Source organism: Papio anubis, chromosome 13 (assembly GCF_008728515.1).
Source record: "Papio anubis isolate 15944 chromosome 13, Panubis1.0, whole genome shotgun sequence".
Taxonomy (NCBI): Eukaryota; Metazoa; Chordata; class Mammalia; order Primates; family Cercopithecidae; genus Papio; species Papio anubis.
The window spans coordinates 102,062,078-102,080,504 of NC_044988.1; the positions used below are offsets into that span (position 1 = coordinate 102,062,078).

Sequence of the window (18,427 nt, forward strand, 5' to 3'; positions counted from 1 at the left end):
AAAAAAAAAAAAAAAAAAAAAAAAAAAAAGTTATTCCTCCAAGGCAAATCCAACCCCATAGGATTCTTCATCACCCTACTCCATCCCATGTAACTCCCTTCTCCCATAACAAAGGAACCCTGCCTCCTAACACCAGCTTTCTTACACATTAGCTCTATTTTACAATACACAACATCATTTAAGAACTACTAATACTAAGCCAGTTCCACTACTGACAACAAATCTCACAAATTTTAGCTGTTGTCACCCAGGATGGACTGCAATGGCGCAATCTCGGTTCAATGCAACCTCTGCCTCTTGCATTCAAGCAATTTTCCTGCATCAGCCTCCCTAATAGCTGGGATTACAGGTATGTGCCACCACATCCGACTAATTTTGTATTTTTAGTAGAGACGAGGTTTCGCCATGTTGGCCAGGCTGGTCTCGAACTTCCGACCTCAGGTGATCCAACAGCCTTGGCCTCCCAAAGTGCTAGGATTCCAGGTGTGAGCCACTGTGCCCAGCCAAGGCTACGATTTCTTTCTTTTTTTTTTTTTTTTTGAGATGGAGTCTTGCTCTGTCACCCAGGCTGGAGTACAGTGGCCCAATCTCAGCTCACTGTAAGCTCCGCCTCCCGGGTTCACGCCATTCTCCTACCTCAGCCTCTCGAGTAGCTGGAACTACAGGTGCCTGTCACCTCGCCCGGCTAGTTTTTTGTATTTTTTTTTAGTAGAGATGGGGTTTCACCGTGTTAGCCAGGATGGTCTCGATCTCCTGACCTCGTGATCCACCTGTCTCGGCCTCAAGGCTACTATTTCTAAAAGTACTTGTACCATTTTTTTCTCTGTGGGTTATGTATATGACCAATTTAAAATATAATTAGGTTCACTTACTTCAATTGTATTTCTTTTTAAGGTTTGCTTTTTAAAATTCATCTTTGTTGATTTAATTGTTCAAAAGTCATATATATGTAAAAAGTATACTCTACTTCTATCAGTTTGATTTATTTATTTAGAGACAGGGTCTTGTTAATGTCGCCTAGGCTGGAGTGCAGTGACTATTCACATATGTGATCATAACACACAACAGCCTCAAACTCCTGGGCTTAAGTGATCTTGCCTCAGCCTACTGCATAGCAGAGACTACAAAGGCACAGGCCACTGTGCCCAGCTCTTTACTTCATTAGGTATATGCATTCAGAATTGTCATATCTTCTGTTGAACCAAAATATTCCCTTTTTATCTCAAATAATGCTTTCTGAGCTGCGCGTGGTGGCTCGAGGCTGTAATCCCAGCACTTTGGGAGGCTGGGGCAGGCGGGTTACTGAGGTCAGGAGTTCCAGACCAGCCTGGCCAACATGGCAAAACCCCGTCTCTACTAAAAACAAAAATTAGCTGGGCACGGTGGTGAGTGCCTGTAATCCCAGCTACTCAGGAGGCTGAGGCAGGAGATTCGCTTGAACTCGGGAGGCAGAGGTTGCAGTGAGCCAAGATCGTCCACTGCACTCCAGCCTGGGCGACAGAGCAAGACTGTCTCAAAATAATAACAACAACAACAACAACAACAACAATAATAACGCTTTCTGCCTTAATGTGTATTTAGTTTGATATTAACAGAATTAAATAAGTTTTAATTTGGATATGCATAATTATCTTTTACTTACAATCTTTATGTATCCTTATTTTCAGATGTATTACCCACTAACAGCATATAGCATGCCCAGATTGGTGTTGAAATACCACTTTCAACTAAAATACAGCAAGGCTCCTTAGAAAACTGGAAGTTCAGTTACGGGATAAAAACAATATATATGATGAACTTGGAACATCCTGTCACAGCACATAGCCTCAGAGCCAACTCGAAGGAGCTGACTGAAACGGACTGAAACACAAGCATACCAATCCATGCACTCACAGTTTTTTTTTTTAAGCTTACCAGTCACCACTGGCACTTACTAGTGAATTTTTTTTTTCTTTTTTGAGATGGAGTCTTGCTGTGTCTCCCAGGTTGGAGTGCAGTGGCACGATCTCAGCTCACTGCAACCTCTGCCTCCAGGGTTCAAGCAATTCTCCTGCCCCAGCCTCCCTATTAGCTAGGACTATAGGCACGCGCCACCATGTTTGGTTGATTTTTGTATTTTTAGTAGAGACAGGGTTTTGCTGACAAGCCAGGCTGGTCTTGAACTCTTGACCTCAGGTGATCTGCCCACCTTGGCCTCCCAAAGTGCTGGGATTACAGGGCGTGAGCCACTGCACCCAGACTACTAGTGAATTAAACTCATTATTCTGAAAAGTGATCAAGCGTCAAGTATTTATACTGCCTTTCCTTTATAAACTATACTACTGAGTAACCAAATAGAAGTAGAGAATTTTCTCTCTAGAGAAGTATTCCAGCTAACATAAAATAATTAAAGTGTCACCATTTTGCTCCCTTTAATGAATTAATAACTAAGTGCAAGCAGCTGTGATTATCAGAAAAATAAACTAGGTATCATGTACCTGCTGCTGCTGATGGAACATATGACCAACTATAAAACAGTTTTGCCAAAACCGAATAAAAATTTACCTGAATTGGATCAATTCTCTAGCTCCAACTATCAATTTATAGGAAACACACAGAGGACACAGACATTCTAAACACCACCAAGGGGATGCGATATCAGCAAAATCCAGACCATGATTAACTCTACAAAATTATCTCAATTTTTTCAACAAAAAAATTGCAAGGGAAGAAAATGAGAGAATTCTAGTTCAAAAAGACCTATCAAGTAATGCCACTGGATGGACTAACTTGCCTTTGGGTGGACTAATTTGGATCTTAAGCTGAAAAAAAGTGTTATGAGATAATTGAAAATCTGAACACTGACTGATACGAAGGGATTACTGGTAACTTTTTAGATATGACTGTTACTTTTCTTATTTTTTAGAGATACTCACTAACATAGTTACAAATGACTAACAATAGATGACATGCAAAACCTCTCCACAGAAAACTATAAAACACTGAGAAAAATTTAACCCAAGTAATTGAAGACATATACCTTATTCATGAATTAGAAAGTATTAAAAGTTGTCAATTCTTCTCAAATTTCCACTTCTTTTCCTCTATAATTTATATGGAAATACAAAGGGCCAAGAATAGCCAAAGCACTCAAAAAGTAGAGCAAGGTAGAAGGGAGTGAGGCACTGTGGCTCACACGAGCACTCTGGGAGGCCAAGATGGGCAGATCACTTGAGGCCAGGAGTTCGAGACCAGCCTGGCCAACATGGTGAAACCCTGTCTCTACTAAAAATACAAAAATTTGCCAGGCATAGTGGTGCACACCTGTAGTCCTAGCTACTCGGGAGGTTGAGGGAGGAGAATCACTTGAACCTCGGAAGCAGAGGGTTGCAGTGAGCCAGGATCGTGCCACTGCACTCCAGCCTGGACGACAGAGCAAGACTCCATCTCAAAAAACAAAACAAACAAAAAACAAACAAAACAAAACAAGGTAGGAGGACTTGCTCTATGAGTTATTAAAACTTATATAAAGCTAGATAAAGTAAACAATGTGATATAAGCACAAGGGTAGGCAAATGATCTCAAGAAGAACAGACTGATGCCCAGACATTAAGAGGACTCTAGACTCATAACAAACATAGCAGTGCAGTGAAGCACAAATGGTCTTTCAATAAATAGCACTGGGATAATTAGACCTCTACTTGGGGGGAAAAAAAAAAAAAAGGAACCCAACCCACATACCTCAGTCACAAACAAAACAACAAAGCTTCTAGAAAAGGGGTTCCCAAATTTCCTCTGTAAAGGGCCAGATAGGCTTGTGGGACTACACATAATGCCTGTTACAGTCTCTTTTTTATAAAGCTTTAATAAAGTAAAAACCAGCTGGGCGAGGTGACTCACACCTGTAATCCCAGCACTTCAGCAGGTTGATGACGCAGGAGGATCACTTGAGACCAGGAGTCTGAGATCAGCCTGGGCAACAGCACAAGACCCCATCTCTACATTTAAGGAAAAAAAAAAAAAAACATAAAAAACGTACCCTAGGGCAATACAAAAACAATACATGGGGTAGGTGGATCTGCAAGCTGTAGTTTGCTAACCTTTGTTCTAGAAGGTAAGAGAGATCCTGATCCATGGGTGATGGGGATGGGGGCAAAGGAAGGCAAGAGAATGTAATTTGCAACCTGCAGCAGAGAAAGATTTCTTACTCTGTTTAAGAAACGGGACACAGAGCACTAACAATAAAAGACTGATGTATTTACTATGTTCAAATAAGCAATTCTCAGTAAGAATGAAAAAGGAATTTTTAAGACATCACTAAAAAGAGTCAGAATGCAAGTCAAAGTGAGGAAATGACTTCTACCCAGATTATATAAAGAACTCCTACAAATCAACTGAAAAAAAGACAACAGAAAATGAACAAAAGCCTTGAACAGGCACTTTCCAAAGGAGGTTACTAAGACAGCTACTAAATATATGAAAAGATGCTCAATCTCCCTAATAAGGACATTACAAAAGCCCATAAAACACCATCAATACACACAGCCCAATAGCTAAAAATCTCAAAGCAATCTATACAAATGTGTTGCTGAAGACATGGAACAATGCAACTTCTCATACATTGCTGGTGGAATATAATTTTGTACAACAGGCTTGGCATTATTTACTGAAGTTGAACTTATACACACCCTAATATTCCACAATCTACTTCTGGATATAAACTGAACAAAAATACGTTCAGAAGAACACTAAGAGATACATGGGTGATTACAGCAGCATTATTTATAACATGCTATGCAAAAAAGAGTTAACATAGCAGGCATGCTATCCTTTGAAAGATCTGCTTGAGAGGCTGCCCCTTGGTTGGTATCTAGGAACTTAGATTTTAGGACAGTTCTCATCATTCCCTAATAAAAATGGCTCACTGTTACTAAACCATGTGTGAAAATGATATGGTCCCGCCAAACACCTGCTTTCTTTCTGCTTTGTGGCTACTGCATCTCAATGCACAGCTGACACTTGAACAACGTGGGTTTGAAGTGCGCAGGTCCACTCATTCACAGTTTTCTTTCATCTCTGCCACTCCTGAGAGAGTAAGACAAATCCCTCCTCCTCTTCATCTGTCTACTGAGCGTGACAGTGATAAAGATGTAGACCTTTATGATGATCCATTTCACTTAATGAAGAATAAATATATCTTATGATTTTAGTTTCTTTAGCTTTACTATAAGAATATAGTATATAATACAAGATAACATATAATTTTTGTTGTTGTTGTTTGTTTTTCAGACAGTCTCACTCTGTTGCCAGGCTGGAATGCAGTGTGCTATTTTGGCTCACTGCAAACTCTGCCTCCCTGGTTCAAGTGATTCTCCTTCCTCAGCCTCCCAAGCAGCTGGGACTACAGGCGCCCACCACGATGCGCGGCTAATTTTTGCATTTTTAGTAGAGATGGGGTTTCACCATGTTGGCCAGGATGGTCTCAATCTCTTGACATGGTGATCCACCAGCCTCGGCCTCCCAAAGTGCTGGGATTACAGGTGTGAGCCACGGCACCCAGCCTCATTTTTTTTTTAAGCACATCTACAGAGTAGGATGGATGGGGGTTGGGGGTAAAAAGAGGACTTATTCATTTTATTTTAAAGAGTTCTGAATGTTTGGTGTATTTATAACTAGTATATAAAAGTGGTATGTGGTTCAGATCAATCATGAAATGAAAAAAGAGATGCCAGGAAGATTTACTCAGAATCTGTAAAGACTATTACTGCAACACCCCCACCAAAGCCCTCCACTCACCCTCTGTCCCATTACCAGCCTCCACTGACAATTCACCCTGTAGTATTCTAACCAGAGTAGGAAAAAAATAATGAATTTTACATTCATAATTGTCCCAGCAACTATCCTCATTAAGACTTAAAACATATTCTTAGTAGTCACAAATTCAGCTTAGAAAATCTGTGTCCCCCTAAATTCAAATAATGCTATCTCCTCTTAATTAGAAATCCCAAATTATTATATCATATATTCCAAGTTGCATAAGAAAAAACTTACCCGCAAACTCCCAGTATTTTATATAATCGGCAGGAAATTTTCGTACTTGCAACTGATAGAAATTCTCTCTATTTGGAGAGTTGAGCCATTCCTGCGCCACCTACACAAAGCACAAAAGCAAATTAAGAAAGCAACATTCCTGGAAAGTGATGCTAAATAGTAACATTTTCCAAAGTTAAGCAACAGTAAAATCCAGAACCTAGAATCTAGGTGACAGAAACTAAAAATTGATTCGCAGTGGGTTAATAAAATTATCTGGAACTGTCCTGTCCAATTCAGTAGCCATTAGCTACATTTGGTTATTTACATTTAATTAAAATGTTAAAAAATAAAAATTCTGTTCTTCAGTCAAACTAGTCACACTTGCAGAGCTCGACAGCCATCTGTGGCTGCTCCGCTGTGCGCAGACGTGGAGCATTTCCAGCGGGGTGCCGTGCCTCCTGGACAGCTCCGGTAGAATGCTACTTCCCAACCAGGTCAGCTAGCTCACAAGTCCAAAAAAGGGACTGGAATTTGTTGCCTTAGGGACTTCACCAACGTGTGTCATCCTGCCAGTTTATAAAATGCTCTATACCTATCTTCCAATTTGTCAAAGCTCCAAATTCAGAAGTATCCTTAAGGATCTTCTGAGAAAAAAGACTTCCCAATCCCAAATTTAGGAAGACTACTAGTATAAAAAAGTCATATTAGCTTTCACTTTTTGTGGGGTCTGGCTGAGGCTGCGGTGGTGGCGGATCCGCTCACGCAAGCTCCGCCTCCTGGAGTTCACGCCATTCTCCTGCCTCAGCCTCGAGTAGCTGGGACTACAGGCACACTGCCACCTCGCCCGGCTAGTTTTGTATTTTTTAGTAGAGGCGGGGGTTTCCCGTGTTAGCCAGGATGGTCTGATCTCCTGACCTCGTGATCCACCCGTCTCGGCCTCCCAAAGTGCTGGGATTACAGGCTTGAGCCACCGCGCCCGGCCAGCTTTCACTTCTTAAAAAACTAACAAATATATTACCTTTTGGGCCCTAAGAAGGGTTTTGTCTAAATGTAACAGTTAGTTATTAAGTATTTAAATCAACAACTAGCCTTCAGTTCCTCTGAAGAAACTTATCATCAAAGATTATTGGTGCTGAACTGCTTCTGCACTGGTTAACCGACTAAGACTCCACAAGGGTTATGCTATGGACAGGGAACAAAACAATACTGAATCTGTGTTATTCGCTAGTACGGTCAGACTCTCGACCATGATAGTCATGATCAGTTTGTATCACCCAGAGTACCCTACGGTAAGGCAACTCCATAGAATCATCATCAAAAGCACATTCTATGTTCACAGCATTATTTACAATCACCAAAACCTGGAAACAACCCAAATGTCCATCAGCTGTGAATGCAAATGTAATATATCCATACAACAGAATCTCATTTGGCAATAAAAAGCCATGGCCTATTAATAAATGCTACAACATGGATGGGCTTCAAAAAGATTATATGAAATGAAAGGAGCCAGATTCAAAAGACCACATACGTACACTTCTATGTATGTGACATTTCCAGAAGAGGCAGATTTACACACAGATGGGAGATTAGTGTTTGCCCAGGGCTAGGGGTAGGAATGAAGAATGACTACCAATGGGCAGAAGGGATTGTTTTAGGTCAATGGAAATGTTCTAAAACTGGGTTGTGGTGATGGCTATACAACTGTAAATTTACTTAAAAAAACCATTCAATTATACACCTTAAAAGGGTACCTTTTATGGTATAGTATACCTTAATAAAGCTGTTAAAATGCATCCTAGTGTATACGACAAAGATTTAAAAAATGGATCAATAAAATTTTGTCACAAGGGATTTACCTAAGAGTACCCAGAAGATCCTAGATAGCTTCCACCTTGGAAAAAGGAGGGCAGATCCTTTCAGTTTGAAATTATTTGGGACTAATATTAACTTCTACAGCAATCCCATGAGCCAGAGATTAAGTGGATCTCTTATAGTCAAGCTATAATGATCAACTAAAGATAACTGAAATTCCGGAGTTATCAAAGAGAAACTTAGCTAGGTAAAAAGTCCTAATGAATAGATACTCAATATACTACATAATTCACAGCTTTGTATATTTGATGCAGTTACAGGTTTATCTGTTTCATAACTCATGGGGCCCTGGGAAATTAAGAAATCATAAATTACATGAGCTAGTAGTTTCACACTAAATGAAATAACTGTTCAAAGTACAAACAAGTGTACGTTTGTGGTCCATCAGAGCATTATCAAAGTTAAAAGTAATCAACTAGGTTCAGAGGATGAAAAATCATGCAGATGGTTACAAAACGTACTCCTTTCAAAAGGTGTCAGCTGCTGTAAAAAATAAATAAAAAGAAAACAAGCTCTCTGAACATAAGAACATTCAGAATACACTGAACAGAGATGAATATACAGTGGCTTTCCAATTTTTTTTTTTTTTTTTTTTCTGAGATGGAGTTTCACTCTTGTTGCTCTGGCTGGAGTGCAATGGCATGATTTCCACTCACTACAACTTCAGCCTCGTGGGTTCAAGCGATTCTCCCGCCTCAGCCTCCCATTAGCTGGGACTACAGGCATGCGCCACCATGCCTGGCTCACTTTTTTTTTATTTTTTGGAGACGGAGTTTCGCTCTTGTTGCCCAGGTGGGGGTGCAATGGCGCAATCTCGACTAACCACAACCTCCACCTCCCGGGTTCAAGTGATTCTCCTGCCTCAACCTCCTGAGTAGCTGGGATTACGGGCACCCACCACCACGCCCGGCTAATTTTGTACTTTTAGTAGAGACAGGTTTTCTCCATGTTGTTCAGGCTGGTCTTGAACTCCTGACCTCAGGTGATCCACCTGCCTTGGCCTCCCAAAGTGCTGGGATTATAGGAATGAGCCACCACGCCTGACCCAAATACTGTATTTTTAGTAGAGACAGGGTTTCACCATGTTGGCCCACTGGTCTCAAACTCTTGACCTCAGGTAATCCACCCACCCTGGCCTCCCAAAGTGCTGGGATTACAGATGTGAGCCACCAAGTCTGGCTAGCTTTCCAAGTATTAAAGGTCAGTGGTAATGTTGTAACAATCTCACAAAGCACTATCACTTCAAAGAAGCAAACTATGTCCCTGTTCTTCCCACTCCAGACAGGAAAGAGAGATAGTCAGGCCTCATCTTCAAAGGAGGTCTGCGTTCTCTTTTTCCCCAGTAACTAAGAAGAATAGATTATTCTACAAAACTGGCTGTTTCTAATAATTTAGTAATTTAACATTTTTCAGATCAAATAAATACTATGTTTTTATAAAAATATTTCCACATAGACTAAATACACTGTTTGGTTATAATGAGGTTTTGTGTGTGATCCTGAGAAAATTATCTTTAAAAAATTATTATCATTATTTTTATTATTTTGTATTTTTTAAGACAGGGTCTTGCTCTGTTGCCCAGGCTGAAATATAGTGGCACGATCTTGGCTCACTGCAACCTCCACCTCCCAGATTCAAGCAATTCTCCTGCCTCAGCCTCCTGAGTAGTTGGGATTACAGGTGCCTACCACCATGCCCGGCTAATTTTTGTATTTTTAGTAGAGACAGGGTTTCACCAAAGTTGGCCAGGCTGGTCTCAAACTCCTGACCTCAAGTGATGATCCGCCTGCCCTGGCCTTCCTGTGTTGGGATTACAGGCGTGAGCCACTGTGCCTGGCCAAAAAATTACATTATTAAAACAACAGCTGTTTCACTGGGGCAAAGAAGTTCCTGCAGCACTGGCTCCCAATAACCAAGACTGTCCTTGCCTTACATAAGACAGCCAAACACAAACCCCAAAACAGACAAAGCAAATGACATTCATTTCCATGTCCTGTCCCCTTTCATTACAGAAGTCTAAGGCAAACTCTCTGATTTCTGTCCTGGATCCCTCTTCCCTTGAGGACTTAAAATTCCTAGAATTATCCATTTTCTTGCATCAGTTTCTTCCTGCCCATTGCTCATTCCCATGAGCATATACACTGAATTTGCTCTAAGAAAACCCTGTCAACAATAAACAAAACCCTTCCTTGTCTCCAAATGACCATTTAGCTTAGTGCCCCCCTTTTCCTGCTCCCCATCAACGCGTATGTTTTCAAAACACTCCTTCCACTCACTTCTTTTACATCTGGTTTCTGACTTAACCACTGCTGCACAAAAATCACCCACCCATCAGACTCAATGACCTCCTTGCTGTTATTTTTCCTTACCCATCTCAGGTAGCGCTAATCCAAATCTCCGGTTCGTGACGCACTGTCAAAAGTCTATGCAAGGCCCTCATCATTTGATTTCTCCCGTATCCCTGATTGATTCCACTTCCATGACAACCTCCACCCTAGGTATCCACTATAGCTGTGTTAGTATAACTGAAAAATCCAGAAGGGCTGTGTATGAGAGAGATTTAGACAAATAGTATTCTACTATAAACTAGGTGTTTTGTGTTTTCAACCAACTTTTAAGACTTCTGGGACTGACTCACATAGTACTCTTTAGGATGAAACAGCATTTTATTCATCCATCCTTTTAATCAGCTCCAACTCTATATCCTATAAATGACATCCAAGACATAGATCCCTTATGGACAGACGTGTATACGTTCTTCTAGTGAGCCTATGCAGGGATAAGACTGCCAGATCATAAAGGATCACAAACTTTTGCTCACCTGTTATTTTAACTTCCTTTCCTCCTTTCAGTAACACTTCATATACTTATTAACACCAAGTTTTCCCTTCTGCAAACTATTTGTTGTCCATCTTCTACTGATTTCCGTTTTTTGCTGTCGATTTACAAAAGTGCTTTGTGTGTTTTAGCTACTGATCTCTTGCCAGTTGAGGAATGTTTTAAAACTCTCTTCTTCCTATCAGTTGACTCCAAATATAGAGTCCTTCACTAAAAAGACATTAACTTTGACAGAATAAAATCCATTAATATGCATTAATCCATTAATGTGGCTGTTTTTTGCTTTTATGATTACTTTCATCACCCAAACTGACATGTTTTCTGATATTTTCTTCAATTTCTTTAGTTTTACTTTCCAAACATATGATTTAACCAGTTTACATGCTATAAAGTATGAATCTTAGCCTAATTTGTTTTTTCCCAGTGAAGTAGGCCAGTTTCCTCTAACAACCTATCCCTTCCCCACTGATTTGTGATGTCCTATTTATCTCATTTTATCTAACATTGACACATATGCAAGAAGGAAGAGTTCCTTCTTAGGAGCCAAAGGGTCTCCCACTGTTTCTCCGGTTATCTGCCTGCCCTGTGCCACTCTCATATGTGTCTATTACTACGGCTTTGAAACAGCTTCATAGCAGATAAGGCAAATATCATTCCCCCCATGCCCTAGTTATGCTGTTCTTTTCAAAGTGATTTTATTATAATACATTTTGCTTTTCCTTACAGATTTTAAAATAAGTCTACCAATCACCTCAAAACAATCCTGCTAGGATTTTAACTTGAACTACATCAAATTTATAAATGAATTCAGAAAGAACTCACATCTTTACAATGTGAAGCTGTCTCATCCATGAACATAGCACCTCTCCATTTTGAACAAAAGACTAAACATTGGGCCGGGTGCGGTGGCTCAAGCCTGTAATCCTAGCACTTTGGGAGGCCGAGACAGGCGGATCACGAGGTCAGATCGAGACCATCCTGGCTAACACGGTGAAACCCTGTCTCTACTAAAAAATACAAAAAACTAGCCGGGCAAGGTGGCGGGCGCCTGTAGTCCCAGCTACTCCGGAGGCTGAGGTGGGAGAATGGCGTAAACCCGGGAGGCGGAGCTTGCACTCCAGCCTGGGCGACAGAGCAAGACTCCGTCTCAAAAAAAAAAAAAAAGACTAAACATCTTCATCACCTTTAAAATAGTTTTAAAGTGTTTTCCATAAATGTCTCATGCATTCATCATTAGACTAATTACTAACAGGTATGCAGTTCCAGTTACCATATTTTCTTTCATATTTTCTAACTGGCTACTGCTGCTACAGAGGGACATGACTTATTTTTTTGCACATCCATCTTGTGCCCAAATATTGATGCTACTGGGGTTTCTATGTAGGTCATCCGCAAATGATCAGAACCGTGTCTCTTCCAATTATTCATTGCTCCATTTTTGTCATTTTAATGAACTATATCACTGAATATCTATAGCAGTTGTCATCATCTGCAACTGTTCCATCAATTGTTGCTTCGTCTATTTTGAATTATTATATACATACATGTTCACAATCAATTGTATACGCTTGGGTAACTGTTCCTTTTACTGGTATCTAGTGTCTTTGCCCCTCTGAATTGTTCTCATGTTAAAGTAAATGTTGATTGTAAACCTGCAACTCCAGCTTTCTTTGGTTCATGTTTGTTTGCCGTATAATTTTCCTATTTTAAAAAAGGGACGGGGTCTCACTTTGTTGTCCAGGCTGGTCTCAAATTTCCAAGCTCAAACGATCCTCTGGCCTCTGCCTCCCAAAATGCTGGTATTATAGGCATGAGCCACTGCACCTGGCCATCTTTTTCCATTTTTTCATCTTAAACCTTTCTAGCCTTTTTTTATTTCTGGCAGGTAACATTGTTCCCGGAACTTACATTTTTAAATACATTCTAAAGGTCTCGATATAGCTGTTTATGTATACACTCATTCAGTTATATTCCCTTGGCATTAAAAGCCCTCTCAATCTCAACTCTCGACTCCTTCTCTAAGAAAATCTTGGTCTTATACTTTTTTTCTCTCCCTCTGAGATCCTTATTACACATATATTAACACTTCTCTATCCACTTTATTGCTTTTTCTATTTTCTGCTTCTATCCTTTCGTGATAACTTGTGGGAATCTGAGTGGACATTCTAGCTTGCCTATACATTCTTCAGTTGTATCCATGTACTAGCCACTCCATTTACTGAGTTCTCTAACGATTGTGTCCTCTATCCCCAACCAGCTCCTGTTTGTTGTTCTTTATGGTTTCTCCTTCTTGCTTCATGTTTCCACCATGCTCTTTCTTTGAGATATTTAATATGCTTATAGCTAAATCTTATTCTGACTATTCCAATAATTTTGCTTTATCTGCTCCACGCTGTTTGGTTTGTTACTTTTCTCTTATAGTGACTATACTCCAGAAAGGAAATGCAGATGTTCCCCTCTGAATGTATGCTCCCCAGGGAGACCAGGCACATCAGCTACAAAGGAACACTGCAGGAACAAGTGGCTATAGCCTAGCACCACCTAGCTTCTGTATCTCTACTGATGAGTAGGGTAGAGAGTCATGGGGATACAACTCTGGGAATAAGCATTTCAGTATTATAATCTCTAAGTCTGCCCTGATACTTACCTTTCTGAATTCTGACTTCCTTGGTTACAGTAATTCAGCCTTAGGGATGGGAGGGAACAAGTGAACTTTCAAGAACCAAGCAATCCAACTATATCCACTGTTAATTACTCCTCATAGGAGCTGTGATACAATGCCACCCTAACGCTACCCACTGCTTTTGGCAGATACGAGCTAGTTGCAACTTTCCTGCCCTGCACCACAAAGTAACATAAGGGTAGTACTCTAGCCCAGGGTAATGAGGGGAAGAAAAAAAGGGGGAAAACCTAAGAAATTCCTTTCTACTTTAATTCCCATCTATAGGAATTCTAGTCTGCTCTACTTACTATTTCCTTCCCATCCCAAGAACCCAATCACATCCTAGGCTGCCCCAGAGTTTCTCACAATATGTATCAGTTTAACATCTTCAACTACACTCCCTGGCTTCAGCAATGTCACTCCCAAAAGAGAGGGTCATTAACCCATGATCATTTGACATCAAGTAAACAGCATCACAATCTAACCAGAGGCTTAAGCCAAAAACTTCAGAATCATCCTCCCTTCTTAAACTCCCCCCTCAATTCTATCACCAAGTCTTCTAAGTACTCTCTCCAAAATTTACCCCCAATATCTTGAATTCCTCTCCATTTCTACAGCTACCACCCAAATAAAGCCACCACCATCTTTCTCCTGGGCTACTATAGTAGCCCCTTGACTGGTCAACTGCATTTATGCTTACCTTTCCACAGATTACTCTCCACATAGCAGCAGTAAATGGTGTGTAAAAAACGTCAACTGGTATTATGTTACTACTCCCCCAGTCTAAATGACTAACCAAATAAAAAGCTTTCAGTACCTTCTCACTGAACTGAGAATGAAACATCAACCTGCAGCTTACAGGGCTGTATCTGGCTCTTATTTCTCCAATCTTATTTCATTTCTCTTTACCCCTTATCAGCTACTTCACTTCAGCCATACCAGCCTAATCTCTTTCTTCGTAAGACTCAGTTCCCATCTCATGGCATTACATTCTTGACATTCCACCCCACCTCCCGAACAATACTTTCTTCTTCTGGATCTCAGCCAGGTCTCAAGAGCAGCCTCCCAATATCGCCACTCACAACAATTCATCATATTGGCCTATCTGTTTCCTCCACAGAACTGATTACAATCTGAAATTAGCCAAAGCATCTATAGCCATACCACCCTAAATTCACCCAATCTTGTCTGAAATTGGCCAAAGAAATAGAGCCATCTCCCTACTGGGCACTGAGAATCGAAGTTGGTGCCCAAGAAAAGTACTCCTTGCCTGCCTGCTCCCTGTCCAGGCAACCTACAGTGACCGCTACACAATAGAGGTAACAGTGGAGGACTGCAGGAAACAGAAAGCACATCTAAGTTTTAAAATAAAACAGTATTTGCCACAACCGACTGCAAAAAAATTGGTCCCTGGCAAAACAGTGCACATGTATCCAATTAACACTTTCATGTGTTAAATACAGCGATCAAAAAAATAATCTTCCAGTCACATGAATATACAAAAGACTCATTTCTAAAAGCTGAATCTGTTCTCACTTCTCTTTTGTGAGGGATAATTCTGCGTAATGTCACTATGTTCCACTTGCAATAAACATAACCAAATAATTAAATCTATGTTTCAGGTTCTAAATAGGATATAAACCAAATTTGGTAACCCTCCTAAAAAAAGTCTAGGCCGGGCATGGTGGCTCACACCTGTAATCCCAGCATTTTGGGAGGCTGAGGCAAGCAGATCATGAAGTCAGAAGATTGAGACCATCCTGACTAACACAGTGAAACCCCATCGCTACTAAAAACACAAAAACAGGCCGGGCGCGGTGGCTCAAGCCTGTAATCCCAGCACTTTGGGAGGCTGAGACGGGCGGATCACGAGGTCAGGAGATCGAGACCATCCTGGCTAACACGGTGAAACCCCGTCTCTACTAAAAAATACAAAAAAATAGCCGGGCGAGGTGGTAGGCGCCTGTAGTCCCAGCTACTCGGGAGGCTGAGGCAGGAGAATGGCATAAACCCAGAGGCGGAGCTTGCAGTGAGCTGAGATCCGGCCACTGCACTCCAGCCTGGGCCACAAAGCGAGACTCTGTCTCAAAAAAAAAAAAAAAAAAAAAAAAACACACACACACACACACAAAAACTAAAACATAAATTAGCCAGATGTGGTGGCGGACGCCTGGTGGCAGGCGCCTATAGTCCCAGCTACTCAGGAGGCTGAGGAGGGAGAATGGCGTGAACCCAGGAGCCAAAGCTGGCAGTGAGCCGAGATCGCACCACTGCAATCCAGCCTGGGTGACAGAGTGAGACTCCGTCTCAGGAAAAAAAAAAAAAAATCTGTACACCCTATAGCATCCCATTAACAAAGTGAAAGTAAAATTGCATCAAATTACAACAGGAATAGGGTGTGACTCTTGGTTCAGAATTGCAGTTGACGCCACAGCCCACAGCTTATTACAAAGACTAAAAACTAAAATTAAACAAGGCATCTTAATACAACCAATAATTATTGGCCTGTATAAACCAGAAATGATTAAACAAGATGGCTGAACTTGTATGGTTAAAAAGAAAGGTGTAACTTCAAAGTAGATTGAACATACACCATTTCCTTCCCTCCTGAAACCCCACTAAAACACCAAAGAGATTTTTAAAAACAGCACTGACCAATTAGAACAAAAAGGACGGAAGAGGAGACAAGAGTAACCAAACTTTAGAAGCTGCAAAGCAGAGGGATGAATGGAACTAACTTAGCAAGTCCAAGAATGTGAAGTCCAACTGGGAAGCAACAGACCTCTATAACGATGGCTGGAAGGAAACTATTGCTCCTTCATCCCAGCAAAAAATGACAAGAGATTTTGTCTCTAGAAAGGATAAGCAGTCTCTGACCTCGGTGACAGCAAGAAGGATGAGGATACTATGTAGAAAAAAAAAAAAAAGAAGTAAATGTGTATATACCAAATGCTTGAACACCTCTCCTCCCTAACTCCTATCCCAGCCCTCTTCCCACACTCAGCTCCCTGCCATGCCTACACTTCCCAGGTAAAATATTTGATGATTCTTTTTTGGGAACTGAGACCTGACAAGAAAAATAAAGCCTAAAGACACTGATAGGCTGGGTGCAGTGGCTTGCACCTGTAATCCCAGCACTGTGGGAGGCCAAGACGGGTGGATTACCTGAGGTCAGGAGTTCGAGACCAGCCTGACCAATATGGCAAAACCTCATCTCTACTAAAAATACAAATATTAGGGCCGGGCACGGTGGCTCACGCCTGTAATCCCAGCATTTTGGGAGGCCGAGGTGGGTGGATCACGAGGTCAGGAGATCAAGACCATCTTGGCCAACGTGGTGAAATCCCGTCTCTACTAAAAAATACAAAAAATTAGCTGGGCACAGTGGCGGGCGCCTGTAGTCCCAGTTTCTTGGGAGGCTGAGGCAGGAGAATGGCGTGAACCCAGGAGTGAGCCAAGTGAGCCAAGATCATGACAGTGCACTCCAGCCTGGGCGACAGAATGAGACGCCGACTCAAAACAAAACAAAACAAAACAAAAATTAGCCAGGTGTGGTGGTGTGCACCTGTAGTCCCAGCTACTTGGGAGGCTGAGACAGGAGAAATGCTTAAACTCAAGAGGCAGAGGTTGCGGCAAGCCGAGATCGGGTCACTGCACTCTAGCCTGGGCAACAGAGTGAGACTCCATCTGAAGAAAAAAGAAAAAAAGACATTGACATAATGGTGGGGTGGGGCTTCCTAATGAAGTGTCAATGGTCAACAAGCCCACCCTTTCACTCAGAGCTTCTGGTGTTTTCACCTTTTATATATATAACAAAATACAGATTATAACTGCACCTAAACGCAAAACCTTACCATAAAGAATGAAACTAATGTTGGGTTTTACCATGCTATGGCACCCCTCAGATCACATTTGCCTTCCAGAGTGCAACCATAAACGGGTTCATTTTTGTAAAAGTATCTGAAGATTTCATGTTTTCCTAGGCATCTTTCTTAACTTGTTGCTAATCAAATTTATTCTTTTTAAAGTAACATTTTTAAAATGGAGACAGTATTTCACACAACATGAAATTCACCATTTTAAAGTGTACGTCTCAGTGGTTTTTAGTACTATGGTTTTATTTACTATGCCGTGCAACCATCACCACTACCTCATGCCACAGCATTTCCATCACCCCAAAAGAAACCTTGTACCTATCAGCAATCCCAGTTCCCACCTCCTTCCTTCCCCTGACAACTACTCATCTTTCTGTCTCTACAGATGTGCCTATTCTGGACAATACATATGAATGGAATCATACAATATGTGACCTTCTGAACCTGACTTATTTCACTAAGCACAATGTTTTCAAGGTTCATTAGTGAACACAGATCTTCACTTCTCTTTATGGCTGAGTATTATTCCATTCATTGTATGAACAGACCTATTTATCCATTCATCAACTACACACACATTTGGGTTGTTTCCACTTTTTAGCTACCATGAATAATGTTCCAATCTACTTTTTAGTTTCCTGTTCTTAAATGTGAGTAGACCACCAGAAATCATTACCACATAAAAAAAGAAATTAATAGAAAGGACTATAAACACTAAAATGAACAGGAAAAAAACCAACTGGGGAGACAGGAACCATGCAAAAAGAGAACAACTTTTAGCTAACTTTAAAATTATCATTAATAAACTTTAGCTAATAAAAAATACCACATCCACAAAATAAAGGACTATTCAGAGAACCAGAGTTCCAGGAAACTAAAAATACGCTAAAAAGAATTCAATGGATTTGGGAGAAAAGTTGAGGTGGCCTCCAAGAAAGGAGAACAAAAAGAAAATGAGATGAAAGACAGAAAAAATTAAAGAAAATGAGAAGATTAAAGAAATTCTAAGATATACAAAGTTTCAAAAATGTACCTCCCATATACCCTCTTCTCTGGAAGCCTGAAGGACAGGCCTCGCTAACATGAGTGACCAAGAAAGATGACGGGGGTGGAGCCCTTGGGACCCAACCCAAGGATAAGGACTACTATTTCAGGAATATCATCA

The 18,427-nt window shown here is 40.9% G+C and overlaps 1 protein-coding gene across 7 annotated transcripts in view; it reads right to left on the reverse strand.

Moving 5' to 3' along the window:
- The window catches only part of SETX (senataxin), a 99,926-nt gene that overhangs the window by 45,022 nt on the left and 36,477 nt on the right, over nucleotides 1-18,427 (reverse strand). For all 7 annotated transcript variants that reach the window (XM_031654671.1, XM_017949528.3, XM_009187956.4 and 4 more), the window contains one exon: nucleotides 6,031-6,130. In XM_031654671.1, the coding sequence (XP_031510531.1) occupies nucleotides 6,031-6,130 (100 nt within the window). The remainder of the gene's footprint in view (nucleotides 1-6,030; nucleotides 6,131-18,427) is intronic.